Source organism: Aspergillus melleus (assembly GCF_016097325.1).
Source record: "Aspergillus melleus strain CBS 546.65 chromosome Unknown contig4, whole genome shotgun sequence".
In the NCBI taxonomy this organism is placed as follows: Eukaryota; Fungi; Ascomycota; class Eurotiomycetes; order Eurotiales; family Aspergillaceae; genus Aspergillus; species Aspergillus melleus.
The window spans coordinates 2857665-2876103 of record NW_025763373.1 but is presented as its reverse complement, the minus strand read 5'-3'; the positions used below and the strand labels follow the sequence as shown (position 1 = coordinate 2876103).

The 18439-nt window shown below is 51.0% G+C and overlaps 6 protein-coding genes across 6 annotated transcripts; 1 reads left to right on the top strand and 5 right to left on the bottom strand.

Moving 5' to 3' along the window:
- Positions 1–190: 190 nt before the first annotated feature.
- On the bottom strand, positions 191–1812 carry LDX57_007840 (uncharacterized protein; the record flags this gene model as incomplete). The annotated part of the gene is made up of 2 exons (XM_046089557.1): positions 191–1732; positions 1789–1812. The coding sequence occupies 2 exons, from the start codon at positions 1810–1812 to the stop codon at positions 191–193; spliced, it is 1566 nt and encodes a 521-aa protein (XP_045945528.1).
- A 2505-nt stretch (positions 1813–4317) lies between these two features.
- LDX57_007839 (uncharacterized protein) lies at positions 4318–4761 on the bottom strand (the record flags this gene model as incomplete). The annotated part of the gene is made up of 1 exon (XM_046089556.1): positions 4318–4761. One exon carries the CDS (start codon positions 4759–4761, stop codon positions 4318–4320), a length of 444 nt encoding a protein of 147 aa, XP_045945527.1.
- A 94-nt stretch (positions 4762–4855) lies between these two features.
- LDX57_007838 (uncharacterized protein) lies at positions 4856–5892 on the bottom strand (the record flags this gene model as incomplete). The annotated part of the gene is made up of 2 exons (XM_046089555.1): positions 4856–5579; positions 5633–5892. 2 exons carry the CDS (start codon positions 5890–5892, stop codon positions 4856–4858), a joined length of 984 nt encoding a protein of 327 aa, XP_045945526.1.
- A 3843-nt stretch (positions 5893–9735) lies between these two features.
- Positions 9736–10410, top strand: LDX57_007837 (uncharacterized protein; the record flags this gene model as incomplete). The annotated part of the gene is made up of 2 exons (XM_046089554.1): positions 9736–9855; positions 9910–10410. The coding sequence occupies 2 exons, from the start codon at positions 9736–9738 to the stop codon at positions 10408–10410; spliced, it is 621 nt and encodes a 206-aa protein (XP_045945525.1).
- A 4893-nt stretch (positions 10411–15303) lies between these two features.
- Positions 15304–15663, bottom strand: LDX57_007836 (alpha/beta fold hydrolase; the record flags this gene model as incomplete). Its single annotated transcript, XM_046089553.1, has 1 exon — positions 15304–15663. One exon carries the CDS (start codon positions 15661–15663, stop codon positions 15304–15306), a length of 360 nt encoding a protein of 119 aa, XP_045945524.1.
- Positions 15664–15858: 195 nt separating this feature from the next.
- LDX57_007835 (uncharacterized protein) lies at positions 15859–16358 on the bottom strand (the record flags this gene model as incomplete). Its single annotated transcript, XM_046089552.1, has 2 exons — positions 15859–16229; positions 16295–16358. The coding sequence occupies 2 exons, from the start codon at positions 16356–16358 to the stop codon at positions 15859–15861; spliced, it is 435 nt and encodes a 144-aa protein (XP_045945523.1).
- Positions 16359–18439: the final 2081 nt, after the last annotated feature.

Here is an 18439-nt window from a genome sequence, read left to right as displayed (position 1 = left end):
AAACAGTAAATGGTACATGCCCATTGGCGTTCGAGGCTGCCACATCAGCCTACAAAGTTGACGTTCTTCGGATTTACCCAAATCACGACCGATGTGCTATCAAGCGCACGTTTACCTCGCGTTGGAAATATTGCACAGAAACAGGAACGTATTCCAATTGGGCAGCACTGGCCGCAATCATATTCTGCTACTATCCCTCCGCTATATTGATCGTTGGCATAGCCGTAGTAGATACAATCCAGTGCCCATCTGCTTGCCTATCAACCCACGCGGCGACTTCTGCCAGTTTACTTTCCAGCTCGGACGCAGACAGCTCCCTGATATGTCTTTTGAACGAGTTTCCCTTTGTCGCTGTGGCTTCTTGCAGTATTTGCTGGTCCAGTCGGGCCGTTAGAGTTTGGTCCGGACATTGTTGGTGCCAGGTGTGGACCTGCTCGCGAAGAATGGTCCGATTTTCTGGAACATAAAACACAAATTCCGGTCCCAGTCCGTTGAGGAACGATTCAATTGGGCTGATGCCCCCCTGTACAAAGGAGTCGTTCGACCCTGCTGGCTCTTGTAATAAGAACGACTTCGTCTCCCGTCCCGGAATCTCCACGTCCACCCTTAAACTCCACCCTGGCATCTGGAAGGATTCCAGTCCAAACAGCCCGCTCACCTGAAAGGCGTTGGACCAGCTAGAAGGGCTGCGTATGTCCGGTAGCATATCTGCGATGCTGGGAGATGCTGGAGGACCCCCGGAGATGCCTTGATCGGGCATAGCATGGTCGGGCGTCCCGGCTCCATCGGATGCCGGCGCATCACCCCAGGGACTCTCAGCGGCCTGGCTAGGTGCAACATTACCATGGAGGTAGCCGAAAAAGGCCTGGAACTGCGATCGCCGTACAAACTCTGCCGTGATGTACGGGCTATCCCAGCGCTCCCACAACCGGTCTTTTTCCAGGGCGAACCGGTCGGCATCAACCGTGTCAACATACGGGACTCCGCGCCGTCGGGCAACAGGTTCATCGCAATCCGGGTTCAGGTTCGGCACCGCATCGCGTGACTGTGGCGTCGGCAGGGACACGGCCTGCGGCGCTAGACCGGGCAGGCTGGGGACGGTGAATCCTTCTTGTTCGGCAAGCCAGAAAAAGTGGCGCAACAGCGTCGTTCGGCTTATCCATGTTGGTTCATTTCCGGCATGCAGCGAGTCGGGCAATCGCTCCGGCTTCCGTGGCTGACGCAGACGGCGTGCGGTTCCCGCTATTTCCAAGCCATATTGGAAGCAGAACCGCCAAAGCTCCTGCAGGCCCTGCCGAGTTTGCTGGGAGAGAGCCTCCAGAGACTGGCTTGTGCCGGCCGGACGTTGCCCGCCTAGTGCCTCATCGATCGTGACTTTGCTCGTCGATCCCGGCTCCCGCAGGCAGAGAAGCGTCTGCATCGCCTTGCGCGCCACGCCCAAATAAAGAAGATCCTGGAAGAACGTGCGTAGGCTGGGAATCGGGGTGTCGATCGACTGTAGCCGAGCCCAGATGGCCTCTCGTGTCTCGTGGAGAGAGATCGATGGAAACAACGTCCGGTCGGTCATCATTTGCTTTTCCGGGAACGCCTTATCCTGCTTCGAGATATGGGGAACACGCGATTCCATCGCGCGAACGGTGTGGGCGTCCGCAGCGCCGGCCAGCGCGGCATCGCCGCCGAGGATTTGATCAACCCACATGCTGCGGATCCGCTCCAGATAGAATAAGATGGGCTGTACCGTCTCGAATTTCAGCAGCGGCATTATTGAACGAGCGCAGGCCCACATACCTCATCGCAGTGCAGAGAAACCATGGTGTGGAGCACCCCGAGATGCATACAAGCCCACAGACCCGGGATGGGAAGAAGGGCATCAAAGGCCCGAGGAAGGGTTGGATGCTTAAAGAATGCGGCGACATATCGATGCTTCCTACTCTTCGGGTCGTGCTGCAAAATAGCCCACCACGCCGCGGCTGCGTGTTCATCGCGGGGCGGGCCGAGATGCCCTTCATATACCGTAGTTGATCACCTGACGCCCGAAAACTTCAATTTCACCGACTTTTTTATCATTTTCAAACCGCTATAATTCAACGAATATGGCCCCAATTGACGAGGCAATTGCAGATTTGGAATCGCTAGCCCTTGAAGAACGACCTAGCTATACCTTTTTAGCGAAAAAGTATGGTATAAGTCGAACAACTCTAGCAAGACGATTTCGCGGTGTTCAGCATTCAAAAGATGATCAATATCAAGGCCAGCGATTGCTCAACGATCAACAGGCGAAAGTGCTTATTTCGAATATCAACGAATTAAGCAAGCGAGGCCTTTATATCTCGCATGAAATGCTACAAAATCTCGCTCACGAAATAAGCGGGAATCGGCCAGGAAAACAGTGGCCGAGCCGCTTTTTAAAGCGCCATTCGGACAAGCTTATTTCTCGCTACACAACTGGTATCGATTCATCTCGAAAAAAGGCCGATTCTGCATGGAAATACGCTTTATATTTCGAACTTTTAAAGCGAAAAATTGATGAATACGAAGTGCAGGAGAAATATATCTACAATATGGATGAGAAAGGCTTCTTAATTGGCGTCCTCGCTAAAGGCAAAAGGATCTTCTCAAAGAAGGTCTACGAGCGAGATGGAATGAAGCAACGGCTTCAAGATGGAAATCGCGAATGGATTACTACGATTGCCTGTATTTGCGCTGATGGGACCTCGCTATCTCCGGGCCTTATATATCAAGCTGCATCTTCAAAAGTTCAAGATTCCTGGCTGCAGGATTTTGAAGCTCTTCAACACAAGTGTTTCTTTGCATCTTCACCCTCCGGCTGGACGAATGATGAGCTAGGATATGCGTGGCTGCGTGATATATTCGATCGAGAGACTAAGGCAAAGGCAAGAAGGCGTTAGAGGCTTCTTATACTCGATGGCCATGGCTCACACGTCAATATGAAGTTCTTCAACTACTGCGAAGCGAATAAGATCCTTCTAATGACGTATCCACCTCATTCTACGCATTCATTGCAGCCGCTTGACGTCGGAATCTTCTCGCCGCTTTCAATCGCGTACAGCAATGAATTAGAGCGATTTCTTCACACCAGCTTAGGCCTCTGTCATATTACGAAAAGGGACTTTTTCCGCCTCTTTTGGCCTTCATGGGGTTGCGCTTTATCGCTTAAAAATATCATTTCTTCATGGAAATCGGTAGGAATCGCGCCGTGGGACCCTGAGGTCGTTTTATCTCGATTCAGCCGAGATAATAATGATCGGCCTTCCTCTAGTGATTCATCTCGCTCAGTGCTTGGTGCAGAAGACTGGAGAAAGATAGAGAGGCTTCTCAAGCATGCAGTGACTGATTTATATGATCAAAAGGCTCAAAAATTGAGTTCTACGATGCATCATCTCTCTACGGAGAATATTATCCTAAAACTCCGCTGCCAAGGCCTTGAAGAAGCTCTACAGCTAGAGAAGAAGAAGCGTCAACGAGGTAAGCCTTTTCTTTCTGAATTACGGGCCCCTGAGGACGGCTACGCGGTGTTTTACTCTCCTAAGAAGATTCAGCAAGCCCGTGATCTTCAAGCGGAGAAAGATGAAGCTTTACGGCTTGCAAAGGCTTCACAAGAAGAGGAAAGGCTTCGTAAGCAGCAAGAGAAAGAAGATAAAAGGCTTTTAGTTGAAGAACGCAAGCGAAGTCGCGCTTTAAATAAGGAAATACGGCTTCGTGAAGCAGAGGAAAAGACGCGTAAAAAGCAGGATGATCAGCTCGCTAAGCAGGCCGATATACAGCTTCAAAATGACTTTAAATCGGCTCAGCGAGGCAAGAATAGGCCTCCCAGCACTCCAAAAGCGAAAGAATCGATTGATATCGCCCCTGTAGGCGTTGAGGTCGTTGATGAGGCACCTCCAACGCTTAATCGCAGAGGTAGGCAAATCCGCCTTCCACAGCGCTTTCGCGATTAAATAAAGTGCTATATAGCTTTAATTCTACGCATATTTCACTCTACTCAAAAATCTCTATATAAATCGAATTATTCGTGGTTGTACGGCTTCAAATTTTGTATGGGCGATGAGTTGAAAACGGGCGTCAGGTGGGGACGGGCGTCAGGTGATCAACTACGGTAGCCGAAGCCGCTGATAGATTAACCCATCAGGGGGCTGACGCTCGTTCGGAAAGTGCTCCTGTAGAGAGCGCACGAGGTGGGTGTGCAGCCAAGGTTCGATGGTTGGCTGATCTAGGGCAAAAAAACCGCATTCCACTTACTACTAGTACGTACAACGAAGCTACAGCCATGCGCCAGGGAGGCGGGAAACGGGTGCTTCAGACCAGCGATGCCGGGGGGAACTTACCTGGATCCTCCACGTATACATCAACCACCCACCACCGACTCGGCCCGGATAGCATCTTTCGTGCCGCTGCGACAATGCTTTCGTATCCCTGGGCGCGGAGTAACATATTCAAAGGCACAGCCAATTCCGGGAGCAACTCGTCTTCGCTATCATGCATCTTGATGGTACGGCCCCAGTCGGCCGCATCGACCAGCACCGGCACATGGTAATCCCGGTTGATGCGAAGACAGCCTTGCAACTCGAGAATCCGCTCGAGCCGGACGGTATTGCGGCCGTCATCCATCAGCCGGCTGAACCCCTTCTCAAACCCAAGGCAATCTAGACGGACTCGGGCGCTTCCACGAAATCGTTCCTTCCGGTAGGCTTCCAGAGCCTTTTCCTTCGATTCGACTTGAGCCTGGCGTGTTAGGTACATGCTGCCTGTACCTGGTCCCAGGAATCATCGCGACCGGGACAGGAATATTTATGGCATCCGAGACGGGCTGGCTCTGTGCTCTAGAGCTTTCGATCTATCGCAACTGTCCACCATCGTCCCATGAATTTGAGGGCGGTAGTCCGTATACTGGCGCCAATTTCGAAGCAAAGGTAGCGTATTGAAGCGTCGGCATCCGTTCGTGGATGGGGCACCCGACCTTGCACGCCTCCCCGAGCAACTCCGCGAGGCCATCGTGGAACGCAAACGGGACCGGCAGTCGTTCCCGAGAGAGGGAGAGACAATTGATTCGGGCAGCCGGGTGCAGAAGACTTTGCGCAAGGCACCTATTCCACATGAACTTGAGATGAACGGCGGAGAAGAGCAGCCCCTGCTTCATGAGCTCCGCCCGGCTGTCCTGGAGCCTGTCTAGCAGGAGACGCTGCAGTGGGGCATATAGGGCAGAGGGCGACAACTGATGACGATCGCGCAGGTCCAGGACCGATATTGTCGGCCGTTGCTCGCCCGCAACGTCTGAACCGGGCAACCCCGCCTCCACCGGGTCGGCGTTGTAGATAGCGGTTGGGTCCGTCAGGATCAATATGACTCGCACCAGGCTTGGTGTGTCCGCGGGGCTGGCGTGGTTGTCTCCATGGGTTTCAGCCAACCAGCCTTCAGCTCGTTCTCTCCGCCCGCAAAGAAACACGCTACGTGCGTCCACGGAAACACCAGTCTCGTGAGGAGGTGGTCTTTGATGTCGCACGGCGTTTCGAATCGGCCTTGCCGAACTGGGTACCGTCGAGAACGATCGACGGATGGCGCTATGGTGGACCCGTCAATCGTCGGTGGGCGGGCGAAACTGCTCTCGGTGAACCACACTGGATGCTCGGTATTGGCGGTCGTGGTACTGAGATGCAACCGGACCAGACCAGCTGGTCCTCGGCGGGTAACGTTGTTCTGGGGAAAGAGCGCACGCAGGGCTGCCACCCGACTGTCATTGCCCAGGAACGAAAGGACGGACGGGTACTGTGTGGCGGGATGGCTCATGCTCTGCACGATGTCATCCATCCGGCCCGTATCGACCAGGGACCAGCCCGCTGCGTCGTCGCCCGAGAGGTCTAGCCATGCTGCCATGGTAGTCCTGTGGTAGCCAGCTGTGTCCTTTTCGTCTCCTGACTTCGGTTTATATACTCGTAGTACAGATCAAATGCACACTTTGGTCGGGTGATCAGGTTGCAATGGCTATGAACTGATGGCAGGCCACCAAATGTAGGGACTGGTACGTGGAACAGCCGTGAAAGGCCATCAGTTGCCGTCAACCCTCATTTTCCCAGGGCAGACATACCTGTGATAGGTTGACTGGCGCTTGAGTGCAGTCAATGAGTCAAGCAGGTAAGAGAAGATATTCCAGATTGAATCTGGATACAGTAACCCATCGGCAGGCGAGTTTATTCTCTCCCCTCTGCTGATTTTTGCTGGGCATTCGCACGGTCATCTTTGGACCACGAACATGGGTCCGTTTGTTGCTGGTCATGTACGGATGAATGCCCCCGGGATCAGCCAGACCGGTCAACCAGCCCTACTGCAGTACACACTCCTAGCAGCCTAGTGAGGTAAGGAACGCCATATATATATGCCCTCCGAGGCCAGCCCACGATGCAAGGGCAGAATGATTTCACGCCCTGCTGCGAACGGCTGCTATACCAGAATGAGTTTCATTAACAAGGCTCTTCATCGCGATGGCGCGATCCTCGTCTCGATCCACCTGGTTGGGCTTTCCTACTTCCTTTTCTTCCTCGTTTCCTTCTTGCTTTGGCATTTCCCAACGTCGCCAGGCACTATTGTCCAAACACAAGCTGTGACTCTGTACAGTAGCGGCGTCATACTTTGGTGTCTATGCAGCTTGGCCCACCGAATCAGAGGGACGCTCTACCGGAGCCAGGCCGTTTCCTGGCTAAAGCTCGAACAGGCCGGCACCCTATTCCTGATCTATACCACGACCGTTCCATTGGTGATCTTGTCATGTGACCAAGACGGCTACCTCCGTCTCGCATACCTCCTTTGTTTGACCATTGCCGTTGTCGGTACCATGACCGACTTTCTTTCCCACCACTTATACTTTCGCCGATTCTGCCTGGCACTGGGTTTGTTTGCACTAGTGCCGCCGATTTATATCCTCCATTACTCTTGGACCCGTCCATCGCCACTCGCCGTCGAGCTGATACGGCTTGCTGGCTGGAACCTTCTGGCGGGGCTCGGCTATCTGGCAAGGGGTCCGGAGAGATTGGGTTTGGTGGGCGAGTGGAAGCCCAGCCTCTATCTGATGCATCTTGCTGTGATCCTGAACAGCATCTCGTATGGCAGGCACATCTGGGACGCGGCGATTTGAGCTTGCATTGAAGAATATCGGCATGGGGCTCCAGATGCGGTCTGTTATGAAATGCACAGGGGAAGAAGGCAGGATGACACTGTATCGGCTACACGCACGTAGCCTACTAAGGAGCGAATGCTTTTCTAACGATAGGGCTCTTAATTCTCTCGCATAACGACTTCTCTCTTCGATAGATGTGTTCTCGATAAAGGGGTAAGTTCTTTAGGGGTTCGAGTATGCGGGCCAAGCCGCTAGATCACGTAATCTCACAGGTTCGTATCACGGTCTAATATCCCATGAGAGTGGACTGGGCGGTCTTATCCTCTTCGTACCAGGTTTGAGCAAATATCATGCGCCCCTATCCATCAATGTATCTACAATCCATGCTCTATCGCTATATATAGCACAACACAAAGTACAAACATCGAATACGAACCCTTCTGCTATTCTCGCTGCGTCAGTACGTTGCCCGTGTATCGCGAAGAAAGTCCTTAGCCCCTAGACACTGCTAGTCACCAACAATACAATATCATTCCCCGGGTCGAGTGTTGCGCGAGGTTGAGCCGGAGAACTTCTTGGGACTTCTTGTGGGAAACGTTTTGAGTGCGGCTGATTCGGTGCCAGGAACGCCATGGCGAACAGATGACTAGACTGGGTACAGGGGGCACACACAAGACATGCGGAAATGTGGCCACACAAAATGCCCATTCTTTGCTTCTCTTGTTGTATCGCAGGGTCGATCGAGACGGTTGGTTTCATACCGAGCTCCAGAGAGCACTTATCAGCAAGGACGGTCGGAAGGTGCATTCGGGCTTTTCTCTCGGCAGTTTCAACTTCATGGGTTAGCTACGATCCAACAACATCAGGGGTTAGTTGCTAGGATGGATTAATCGAGTTCTTTTGGCCGTGGACAGTCTTGCCCAGGAAGGTCCATAAAAGTATGAAACCTCGGGCGGCCATCTTGAATCCATAAAAAGGACTTGTGGCCGCAAATTTAACGGTGGTTTGTCGCGTAAACACATTTTTTTGCCAGGTAGGATGACCAAATTCCATTTGTGGCAATTCCACTGCACTAAAAAAGGGTCAACCCTTCTAAGTGAAGGATTATGCAGATTATTATGTCAGACCTCCGGCGACACCATTGTTACCCGCATCCCTTGCTGCGTCGGGCCGACGCGGGCAACCGCGCCGCTGGGCAAAAATAATTGGGCGCTCATGATCAACACCGCTGGTCACGGCTAGCGACGCATGTTCAGAAAATCGGGCATTTGAGCAATTTTGCCCCCGATTCTGATCCGTAAGCGATCCCCTGTGGAAGGAATTGAACCACCTACAGCAGCATTATTCATGATGCTTTGCATGTCACTATGAGGCTATACTAGCGAGGGTGGTTCGTATGGCTAGGCCCACATAGGCAATACATCGTTGCTTTACTTTTGCGCTGGTGGCGTACCGCCGCATGCCGGATGTTCTCGGTATCGGCTCATAATCGCCGGACTCTTTGTTGGTATTGATTGCCTGGGACGATGGGGAGGATATATAAACCCTTCTACCAGCATCATGAGATATACCACACAACTAATGTCATTCTAATGCAACATGAGAGCCTTGGTTTCAACAGCTGTCCTCGGTGCAGATTGTAAAGACTTTCATTGTAGATCTCAGGCGCGAATGTGGTCTACCAATGCCATCTACCAATGCCATCTACCAATGCCAACTAATAACAGGTAATCCCCCTGATGGATAGACCACCTTGTATTCATCACGCTCAACATATGCCCAGGCCCTAGGGATGCATAGTAATCGAGAATCTCATTTCAGGTCACGGCTACAGCAGTGTATTTTAGTAAGACTGTAACTCTGTTGTTGATTAACTTATCGTACCTTTTCCGCATTTGTTTTCCCACAAATTCTGGCGACGGAGCTAGTGACCGCCACTGCCTTTCCCTCTCCGCTTCCTCATGCAGAGTCCGAGAGGAACCGGCCTCGATGTTGGTTTCGTGGGTTGGGCGATCCGCCTCATTCGCCTGCACCGCATGTTGTAGTCGCTCTGCAAGCCGTCGCGTACGACAGAGACATCTCGGTTGAGCCATTTACTCGATGCATGCGGTTAAATGAAAGACAAGGACCATATAGTATCATGTGGACCACTTGTTGGATTATATGTGCGTCTATTTATACCATGCCGACGAGCGGGCAGATGACGGTAGAGAATAACCGTCAATTTTACGCTCACCATAGTAATGAATCGCATAAAGAGCGCCACGATGGTTGAAACCCTGCAGACCTGGGGAATACTAGGCTGTGACAAGATGATGGCACCAGCCCACCTCTTGCCCACACCTTTGAGTATTCGGTGAATCGAGCGCATCGCTTATCAACGTGATCCTTTAAGCATTGTAGTGTATTCCTTCATTTGGTGTGTCATGACCGTGCCAAAATGGGCCGTGTATGCGTAGGCCATTCTCATGCTTTGCTCGCCGGCGTATTTTGCTCTCCCCCATGCTCCGAGGCAATCGTGGTATCTATAAAAAGGCACTACGTTCCACTGGAGAACCGTATTCATGGCAAGATCTGCTTCTTCTCAGCAGCACATAGCTCCAGTCATGCATCACCCGATGAAGGATCACTACCAGCCTAAGCGCAAGCGCGGATCCGAGTCGCCGCCGCGAGGAAGGGACAATGATTTCCGGGCTCCACCGCCTCGAGTTCAACCATTGCCAAAGGTGAGGTCGCCCGACACAAGCCACGGAGACGCCTACTGACTACATTGACCTCAGTCGGTAGATTCTCCCATCAAGGACGTGAAAACGGCGTCGACCGCGGAGCTGTTTCAACCTTTGGCCGAGGAGCTGGAGCGGCTGGATAAGACAGATCCCGTTCTGGCCGCACAGGCGGCACGCCTCGTGGGCCTCTATCGGCGCATGTGGGATTCCTACATCTTGAAGCACGCTGATAGCCAGCGGCTCGAGAAGGAGAATCGCCGACTGGAGACCAAAAACGCGTCTCTCGAGAAGGAGAAGCGCGACATAGAGGGTCGCTACGAGGAACAGAGGACGCTGTTGACCCACTTCCAGAAATCGTTTGAAAGTGTGCAAGACGGGATCACTAGGATTTGTGATAGCTGGAAGGATGCTCCGGCCGTGCTGCTGGAGGGCAGGGGTGAAGGTCGGCCGGTCGGAAACGACGGCCACGCCCCGGCTAATTCTCCCTCTGTCACCCCAGCTGCCAATCAAAAGGCCCCGGCTCCCGCCTCGGGTCCAGTTCCGCCAAAAACCTGAACTTCCAGGTGGAGTATCTATAGAAGTTGGCTACTGTTGGTTGTAAAGCGAAGGTGATGATGGTTTAACCGGGGATAGCGGATAGTATTTGTTTCAGTCCATTGGTCCATTGCACTCTCCAAATGTTTTTTAGGTTTCTTTGAAGTCTGAGACTGCCACGTATATAACATTAAATACACGGACTGCCGGTTAGCATCTTAGGCAACCGTGTCCATTGATTGCTGTCTTGGATTTTGTCCTCTAAACTATTTCAAAAGAAGCAGTATGACATGGCTCTGGACAGAGGTCCGAACGATTCATCGGGTGGGTGTGGCGACTGGGCCTCGCAACAACACGCCCGTCGAAGCAAGCGAAGACATGTAAACTATGATGGATAGCCGACAGCACAGCCGCAAGTATTTACACCTTCAAAATCATTATATCAAGTTTGTCAGGCCCAGTGGAGATGAGAGACTGATACCTCGACCGCATGGGCCCATTCGTGGAGCGAGACCCCTACCACTGCCGTGATTGTTAAGATGGTGGCTATACCCAATATATAGTACGCTGCATACATCAAGCGTGCATTGAATCAGTGACATCTAGACGTGCGCCGCGCAAGCCAAAGGTAGCCGGTAGCCAAGATGACATAGTTCACCGCGGCGAGGAAAGGCAGTTCCTGATAGATTTTTGTGTTCACGGCGCTGCCAGCCACGATAAGGAGAATTTTCCCGGTATGCAAAGCACCTACCGATAGGAAATAGGGAGTCATTGGAGTCCAGTATGGCCGTAAACCGTAAGAGGAAGTGGGTACGAAGATACTGCGGCTAATCAGTTCGTGTTGTGGCGTACTCGGGTTTGCTGAACGTTCAGTTCTACGGATAGTGGAAACAAGCTCATCACGGCGGCCCCTTAGGGCACCTTCTTAGTGCGGTGGCATGGGCTGAATCCCATCCCTTTGTGGAGCTGGGATTTCTATCCTACCTCTCTTGTCAACGCGCGTCCCGCGCAAGGCAGTCCAAGGCACGATTACGACCACCGCTCTGGTTTAGAAGGCCAAGTTGAACCGCCGATAGGCTCTCGTCTCGGGAAAGCCCGACTGCATACGACAGCACGGCGCACGATAGCAACGAGGAGGACGGCAATCATTATGGGATAGACAATCGGGGCAAGCATGCTTAGGCGCAGCCATGTATTTCGCATATATGCGTTCCCGGTTTTCGAACACTGAGAAGTCGTAAAAGTCTGTCGTATGTTTGAACGTCTTTGCAGCTTGCTTGAGTCTTAATATAGCATGAAACCTGCAAGGGAGGGATGGTATACGCAGGGAGACTTCTCCGTAGATCATGTTATGTAACAACCTTGGGATGTAGCTCTTGAGAGTTGCAGTTGGACTCCTTGGATTCCCGGTCCCGTATTTATTTCCAGCTAGTAAAGCTGGATCGGCTGTTCTTTCCGCCAGCGGAGTACCCTTCTCATTCTGCGGGCTAGAAGGTTGAGGAGCGACGCTAGATGATCAGACTTTCCTGCCTTTCTGATGCTCTAATACTGCGTAAAGCATAAAGCCCGGTATAAAGCCCGGCAGGCACGTACGCACCGATCGTTACTCAGGCCTTCCTGCGCGCATCTGTAATGTGTCAACTGCTGGCGTCGACATCAGGATTACACCTATAAACGGTAGGAGTACATTACTTCAACATGGACTTCACAGACTAACCTTGGTGTCATTAAGTTTCTATGTAAGCACTGTTCAGGGCAGACAGGATGCGTGACCCAAACAGTGACATCGATGAATTTCTTACGGTATTCCTCCAATCACCGTCTCCAGCCCCACCCATTCCACCCATGGCCTGGCTGAATGAGCAACTGGCATTACTGGATGGCGTCGATTCGGCCTCAAGCGTTCCGGCTCCGCACCACAACAGTCGCGTTTACAGTGATAAACGGCTCAGCGATGCACCATGCGCCGTGCCGATAAAGCAGTCCATGCGTTTATCATGTCAGACTACGCGTATGTATACGATATCCTGTTCCCAGACCTTGAACATAATATTCTCATACTCCAGACCCGACAAGACGATCACCAAGAAAGACACCCGGAAGACAAGCTACAAGCAGCACAGCGCCATATGTTGACTTCGTCGCCAGTGGGCCGTCCCTGGAAAACCAGCTCCGTGAGGCTCGTTTGAAGCGGCGAATGCTTGGCCAGAGAGGAAAACAATCTACTGCCGAGTACAGAACACTCTCCGGGGAAATCGAGCAGCTCTTGGCAATCATACGACCGATTCGTCTGAGGCCACCAAGGAAGAAGCACAGCCCTACATGAGTTCAATTGCGCATGAGACTTTGGAGAACGAAAGGAATCACCCGATCATAATGTATGTAAGTAGCAAGGAGGCCTATTGATTCTACAGTACATTTAAAGGTTACAGTATCGAGGAGTTAAGGTTCGTATATCCTGTCCAACGAGCTTGTCGGTATTCCACAGAGTTCATATACCGGAGCAGGAGACTTTGGCTGTAGTTGCGTATTGCTTGGGCTGATTCCTGGCTCTTTCACCCGTTCGCCTGCCGGTAAATCCACAGTCGATTGAAGCCAGGGCCCTTGCTGTAGAGCCTTTCGTGCGCCCGCACAGCCAGTGCGCCGCCGTGAACATATGCCACGGGCTGGGTACTGCACAGAGGCTTCCCGGTGTCTGCAGTGATAACTCGTAGAACGACGGCCATGGCAGCGCTCACATCTCAAATTCTCGACAGCGGCTCTTTGGGTATCGTCACGCATCAAGCTTGAATCTTCCACTGCGGCCCGCCCATGGGGGGAACCCACGCCGACTGTGACAAAATAGCCGACCTTGGGGTCATCCAGGCCACCTTGATCCTCAGCTGAAGCAGTCCGATGCACCCGTCTATAGGTGGCGCACAGTTAGCATTGGGACCACGTGAAAGGGTACGCCTCATACTTGCGTCTGGGCCATAGCCAGATACGACGAAACCAGTTCATAATATAGAGAAGCCGATATTCACCGGATACTTCTGGAGTGGCTTGTAGCTCTTTCATGGCATGCCAGTGGAAGCCACGCCAATATAATGGGTTTCCTTGATTATGTTTTACTTTGCTGAGCCTTTTGTTAATAGCACGTGCTTCTATTAACCATTTATTACGGTATTTGCCCGTTCATATCGCAGTCTTCCTCGAAGGTACGCCCAAGCTGACTCTGTTGAGTATTTTCCTGCCTGATAGACCGGCCCAGCAAAAGTTCTTTTATCCAAGCCCATACGGTAGGTTTTGCTCTCCCTTACGACCCAATACTAACAAATACGTCAATAGCACTGAATCAGCTTTGCCATCATGGTTCTATCTATTCTGGGGTTGCCCAGCGACTAGCCCAGCAATGCCTATCAATAGGCGTATGCCCTTGTCCCACTGTACCTCAGTTACTGTACATGGCACGTCATTCTTTTCCACACAAATGCGTCTCGCCCCCAAGCGACAACGGACGGTGCTTACCTGTAGACTTGGTTCTAACCGTATCTATTTGTGAGATATGCGTCTGCGTCTTACTACGTAGGCGCGAGTAGTGTTTTCGACCACTGTAATTCCTATCTTTTTTTTTTGGTCGGCTCCAGCAAAAGTCTAAGCTCTCACGGTAGGAAACGTGCAGACGCCTTACATGGTCGCTGCGAAACGCTTGGAGGCATCTGCTGAGCTTCGTATTTTGATTCTGTGTATTATATTTTTGCAGCCCTTGGTGGCTATCCTCGTCATACTGAAAACACCCGAAGCTCCACATCGTCATCCACCACACCAGGGGGCATTCATCTATCTGAGCCGTTCCACTCTGGTTTAATTTGCTTACAGTACCAATGTCATGCACGCCGGCCCCCACGACCCAACTGTTACCCACGCCATCTTCGATCTATAATACACCTCGCGATGCCAATATCAGGCGATATAAGGTGATAAGGCAAGAAATAGACATGGCGTATAGATCTGCTCACCACTAAACGTTGTTCGCCTGACTCAGGCAATAAAAGATAGACTGGAGGCTAAATAATAATATCATAATGGGCCTTCCGTAAACAGCCGCATACATATCTGAATTGAGAATTAGACCATGGCCAGATGTGGGTATTGAAGAACATGCCACTTTATGATCAACGGGCATATTTACTCGCCTGCAATGACCTTTCCGGAGTCTTATGCGTCCACTCCAATTGCCCGGGGTTGGCTCGTTAAAATACAGTACCGTCATAAGCATCGCCCAGCTTTGTTGCACTTGACATCTGGATAATCGCTCTGGTGGGGAATTGGGGGAGATGAAGATAAGATCTCGGATGGTACGTACCACCTTGCCCAGGCTCTTCTTTGACCTATTTCCCATCGACTCCGTGTTTTCCCAGCCAATTGAAAGATTGACTATGCCCTCGTGCTTCCCAATTATTGGTTGCAAATCCTGGCCATGCATGGATCTATTTTGTCAGTGGTTGTTGGTTAATACACTGCAAAAGCCCATATTGCATACGAATTCAACCGCTTGGCTGCTTGAGTCTCTAGAGCCAAACGCTTATGATAGTGCTTCTTGGTTCGAGGCTTGAATCATAGAGTTCCGTTCGGGCGAGATCTTTGCTTTGGAAAGGGGGAGCTCACTTCTTTGCGTCTTATTTCCCTTATTATTCCATGCACAGCAGGTTTAACCTCCCGTGTGGTATACTTTAAGTTTACATTGACCAGAACTAGAAAGTTTATCGTCTGTGCCCTGCAGGTCCCATGCAAAGCCAACTCGATTTCGTCTCGCTCCACACCTACCCAAGGACTATTCTAATCAGATCAGTTTACTCGCTGCTAATACCGCTTCAAATTAGGCTGCCGTGATGTAGAAAGGCCATCCAAATGTTTTCTTTTGGCATGGTGGTCTCACAATTTATGGGGACGAGCTGTTGTGTCTGGGCAACTGTTTGTCCCCTCTAACAAAGCCAACACCTCCCGACTCATCTTGCGCGGGCTTCCCTCATCCTGCCCTCGATTTTTTGGCCTTTCCAATTCCCCTGCAGTGATCCACCGGCGGTCTTCACCCTGTAGCCACTCCACAACATGGTCTGCTAGGCGTTGCGGATGTTCCATCGGAGCAAAATGCCCTGCGTCATTGATGACGGTCATGTTAACACGCCCTGTTACCACCCCGCCACTTCCACCCACGCCGGTTCCGGTCTTCTCCGTGATCACAGTCCGCATCTCTCGGGTGACAAGCTGCGAGCTCTCACAGAATGCGTACATGGTCGATGGTCGCAGGTGTGGGAGGTTATGAAATGTGATGACCGGTTCGGGGCGATAGAATAGAATCTGTTCATCGTCAAGTGCCTCGAGTGCAAGATCCGGACAGAGCACGCGACGGTCTGGGGTCGATTTTGGGGCGAGAATGGGTCGAACAAAGGTGGACAACTCTTGACTTTTGGGGGTCGTCAAAACCACTCACGGCTCGGAGCCAGGTGGAGCATCACGGAGGCCATGTTGTATCCATTTATCAAATGCCCGTGGATCCCACGACTGGAACAGCTTGCTGCGCTGAAAGTGGGCTACAGCCATGTCCTTGGTGGGAAAGGTATCTCGACGTCGCAGGGATACTAGCGCCGCCGGGTATCGACCCTGATTCGCCCCGGAATAAGGGGAAACAATGGGCTCTATTAGAAAAAGACCTTGCAGGATCCGTGGGTGCATAAGGGAGAGATGGACCAATTGCGTCGCTCCCATACTGTGTCCAAGGCCAATGATTGGCTGCGGAAGGCTGTCTCGGAAATGGTTCATCAGGAGTAACGGGTCCCGAGAATGGTCAAAGGTGGAAGCTGGTAAGAAGCTGCGGGTTAATGGGGAGGAGCCGTCAGCAGGGGAAGGAATGAGCGAAACATACGATCATTCCCCAAGCGTTCCTCGTTCACCAGACCACTGACACCCTGGTGGGCCACGTCGGCCATCCAGATACCACGAATCGCTAGCCCGGATTTACTGGCTGCCTGATAAATGTCCACCCAGAAGGGCTCATACGCTTCCTGGGGTTCCGTCAGCACCGTGAGGAAATGGGATGGGAATAAGACCACCTTAGGTACTCCATTCGCATGCGCGGAGATGATGCTCACAGCGCCAGGGGAAAGATGTACGTTATCCCACGGCACATATTGCTTCACAGCAAGGTATAAAACGTCCTCTTGGTTGGCAGCCGTTGCCCGGGGATATTCCCGTATATGCTGGCTAGGGACCGTGTGCTGAAGCACGTTGAATGTGTCGGTGATGTCGAATCAGTCTTTGCAGCAGTCATTCTGATAATTTGAGGGCTCTTGTTGTCTTGTTCCTCCTAGAGTATGGCGATCACTAATGGAAAACAGATGAGATTAGCTGGCCGTAGGTCTGCTTTAAATCTACTGTTTGTTCACGAAGCTTGCCGGGCGGGGCTCCGGGTTTTCAACATTTTGCACTGTTCAATCCTTGTCTACGTGTGTAGTAACGCAAAATATATCATCTGCAATTGGGTCACAGTATCAAGCGCATTCTATTCGTTAGAATAATCGTCGTTCTCCTTCTCACTGTCTTCGGAATGTCAGACTTACGGAAGTGGCCGGTCGATACGTGGTTATTAAACGGAGTATCGAATGCCCCATGGCCAATTCAGCTTGCCCAAGACCGGCCTTTGTTTCGAATCACCAATTACAGGGCCATTTTAATGTTTAACTCTCGGCCCGATATTGATACCTCAATTTTTACCCCAGACATTGCACATTGCGTCCAATATACTGAGCTTTACAAGGCAGCGGGATAAGACAATCCGTTTTCATTGACTATTTCGATGATGTTATGCCCCGCCCGTTGAGCAATAATTGCCACTGACACCCTCTGTGATGACCATTTGTATTACAGCTATAAGGGTGATAGGCATGCATGTAATTCAACCGCTTTTTATGATGTACTTTGATTTAAGTAACATGGATGAAATTCAGTGACGAATAAACTTGCTCAGGAATCAGACGGTCCAGAAAGGAGCGTTCTGGATGATGCTGGATATTTCGCTAATCTTTCCTAAATCCTGGTCTGGGTTATCCGAGGCGCAAAATATGGCGACCTATTAATTTAAGTAGCTTCTACGAGTGTTGGTGGTGTTTCTAAGAACGGTTGTATCACGTCGCAGGATAAATGTGTGGCAAGAAAGCCTATTATACCGTAGGAGGACCTGCTTGCCCGTTATCCCTATATTCAGTGGTACATTAAGTAGAGAGCTAGTCCACCACAGAAAATTCATTCCATAATCTTTCTCTTTTCTATTTTCCTAGAACCTTTCAGCTGCACTATCGGAAGAGACGATTGATCGATCCATATCTATTCTCTTGACGAAATCGCCCTACTATAAAGCCATTACAGTCCCCTTCTGTTAGAAGAAATACAGTAACCCACTGTCGTTTCAGCAATATGGCTAGGAGAAGAATTGTTGCTCCATTGGCAAGTAAGTGTCTTTAAATATTCATAAACGTGGGATGAGGGCTAATGTTAGCCCAAGCAGGCAATCCTCGCACCAATAAATGGCAGATGTTGCTCCGAATGGCCTACGAGGCAGCGGAGTCCCTCGAAAACCGAGTTAATATTCTTATATCGAGTAACAACTATCTTCAAGAGCGAAACTCTCACCTCCAAAACGCACAACAGCGCCTTCAGTCTCAGTTGGTGGCAGAAATCGGTGACTGGGATTACAGATACGCCCAGGCAACAAGGGAAAGGCAAAATACATTTTGCGACGAATGTCACCAGCTGGTACAACAAGTTTACCTCACTCGGTGTTTCCATCTTGTTTGCTATTCGTGTTTCCCAAGACAGGTGGCCTAGTTGTTGTTCCGTAAGGCGCTAAACATGATACTTTAGACCCTGAATCCTAGGATTGGTGCACGTCCAAACATAAGCACATTATGAACACAATACATACTATAGAATTCATAATGCAGACCTTTAATGATTCTTAACTCACTGCGTATACCTCCAAGCTGATATCATGGTTATCATAGCTTATGGTGGC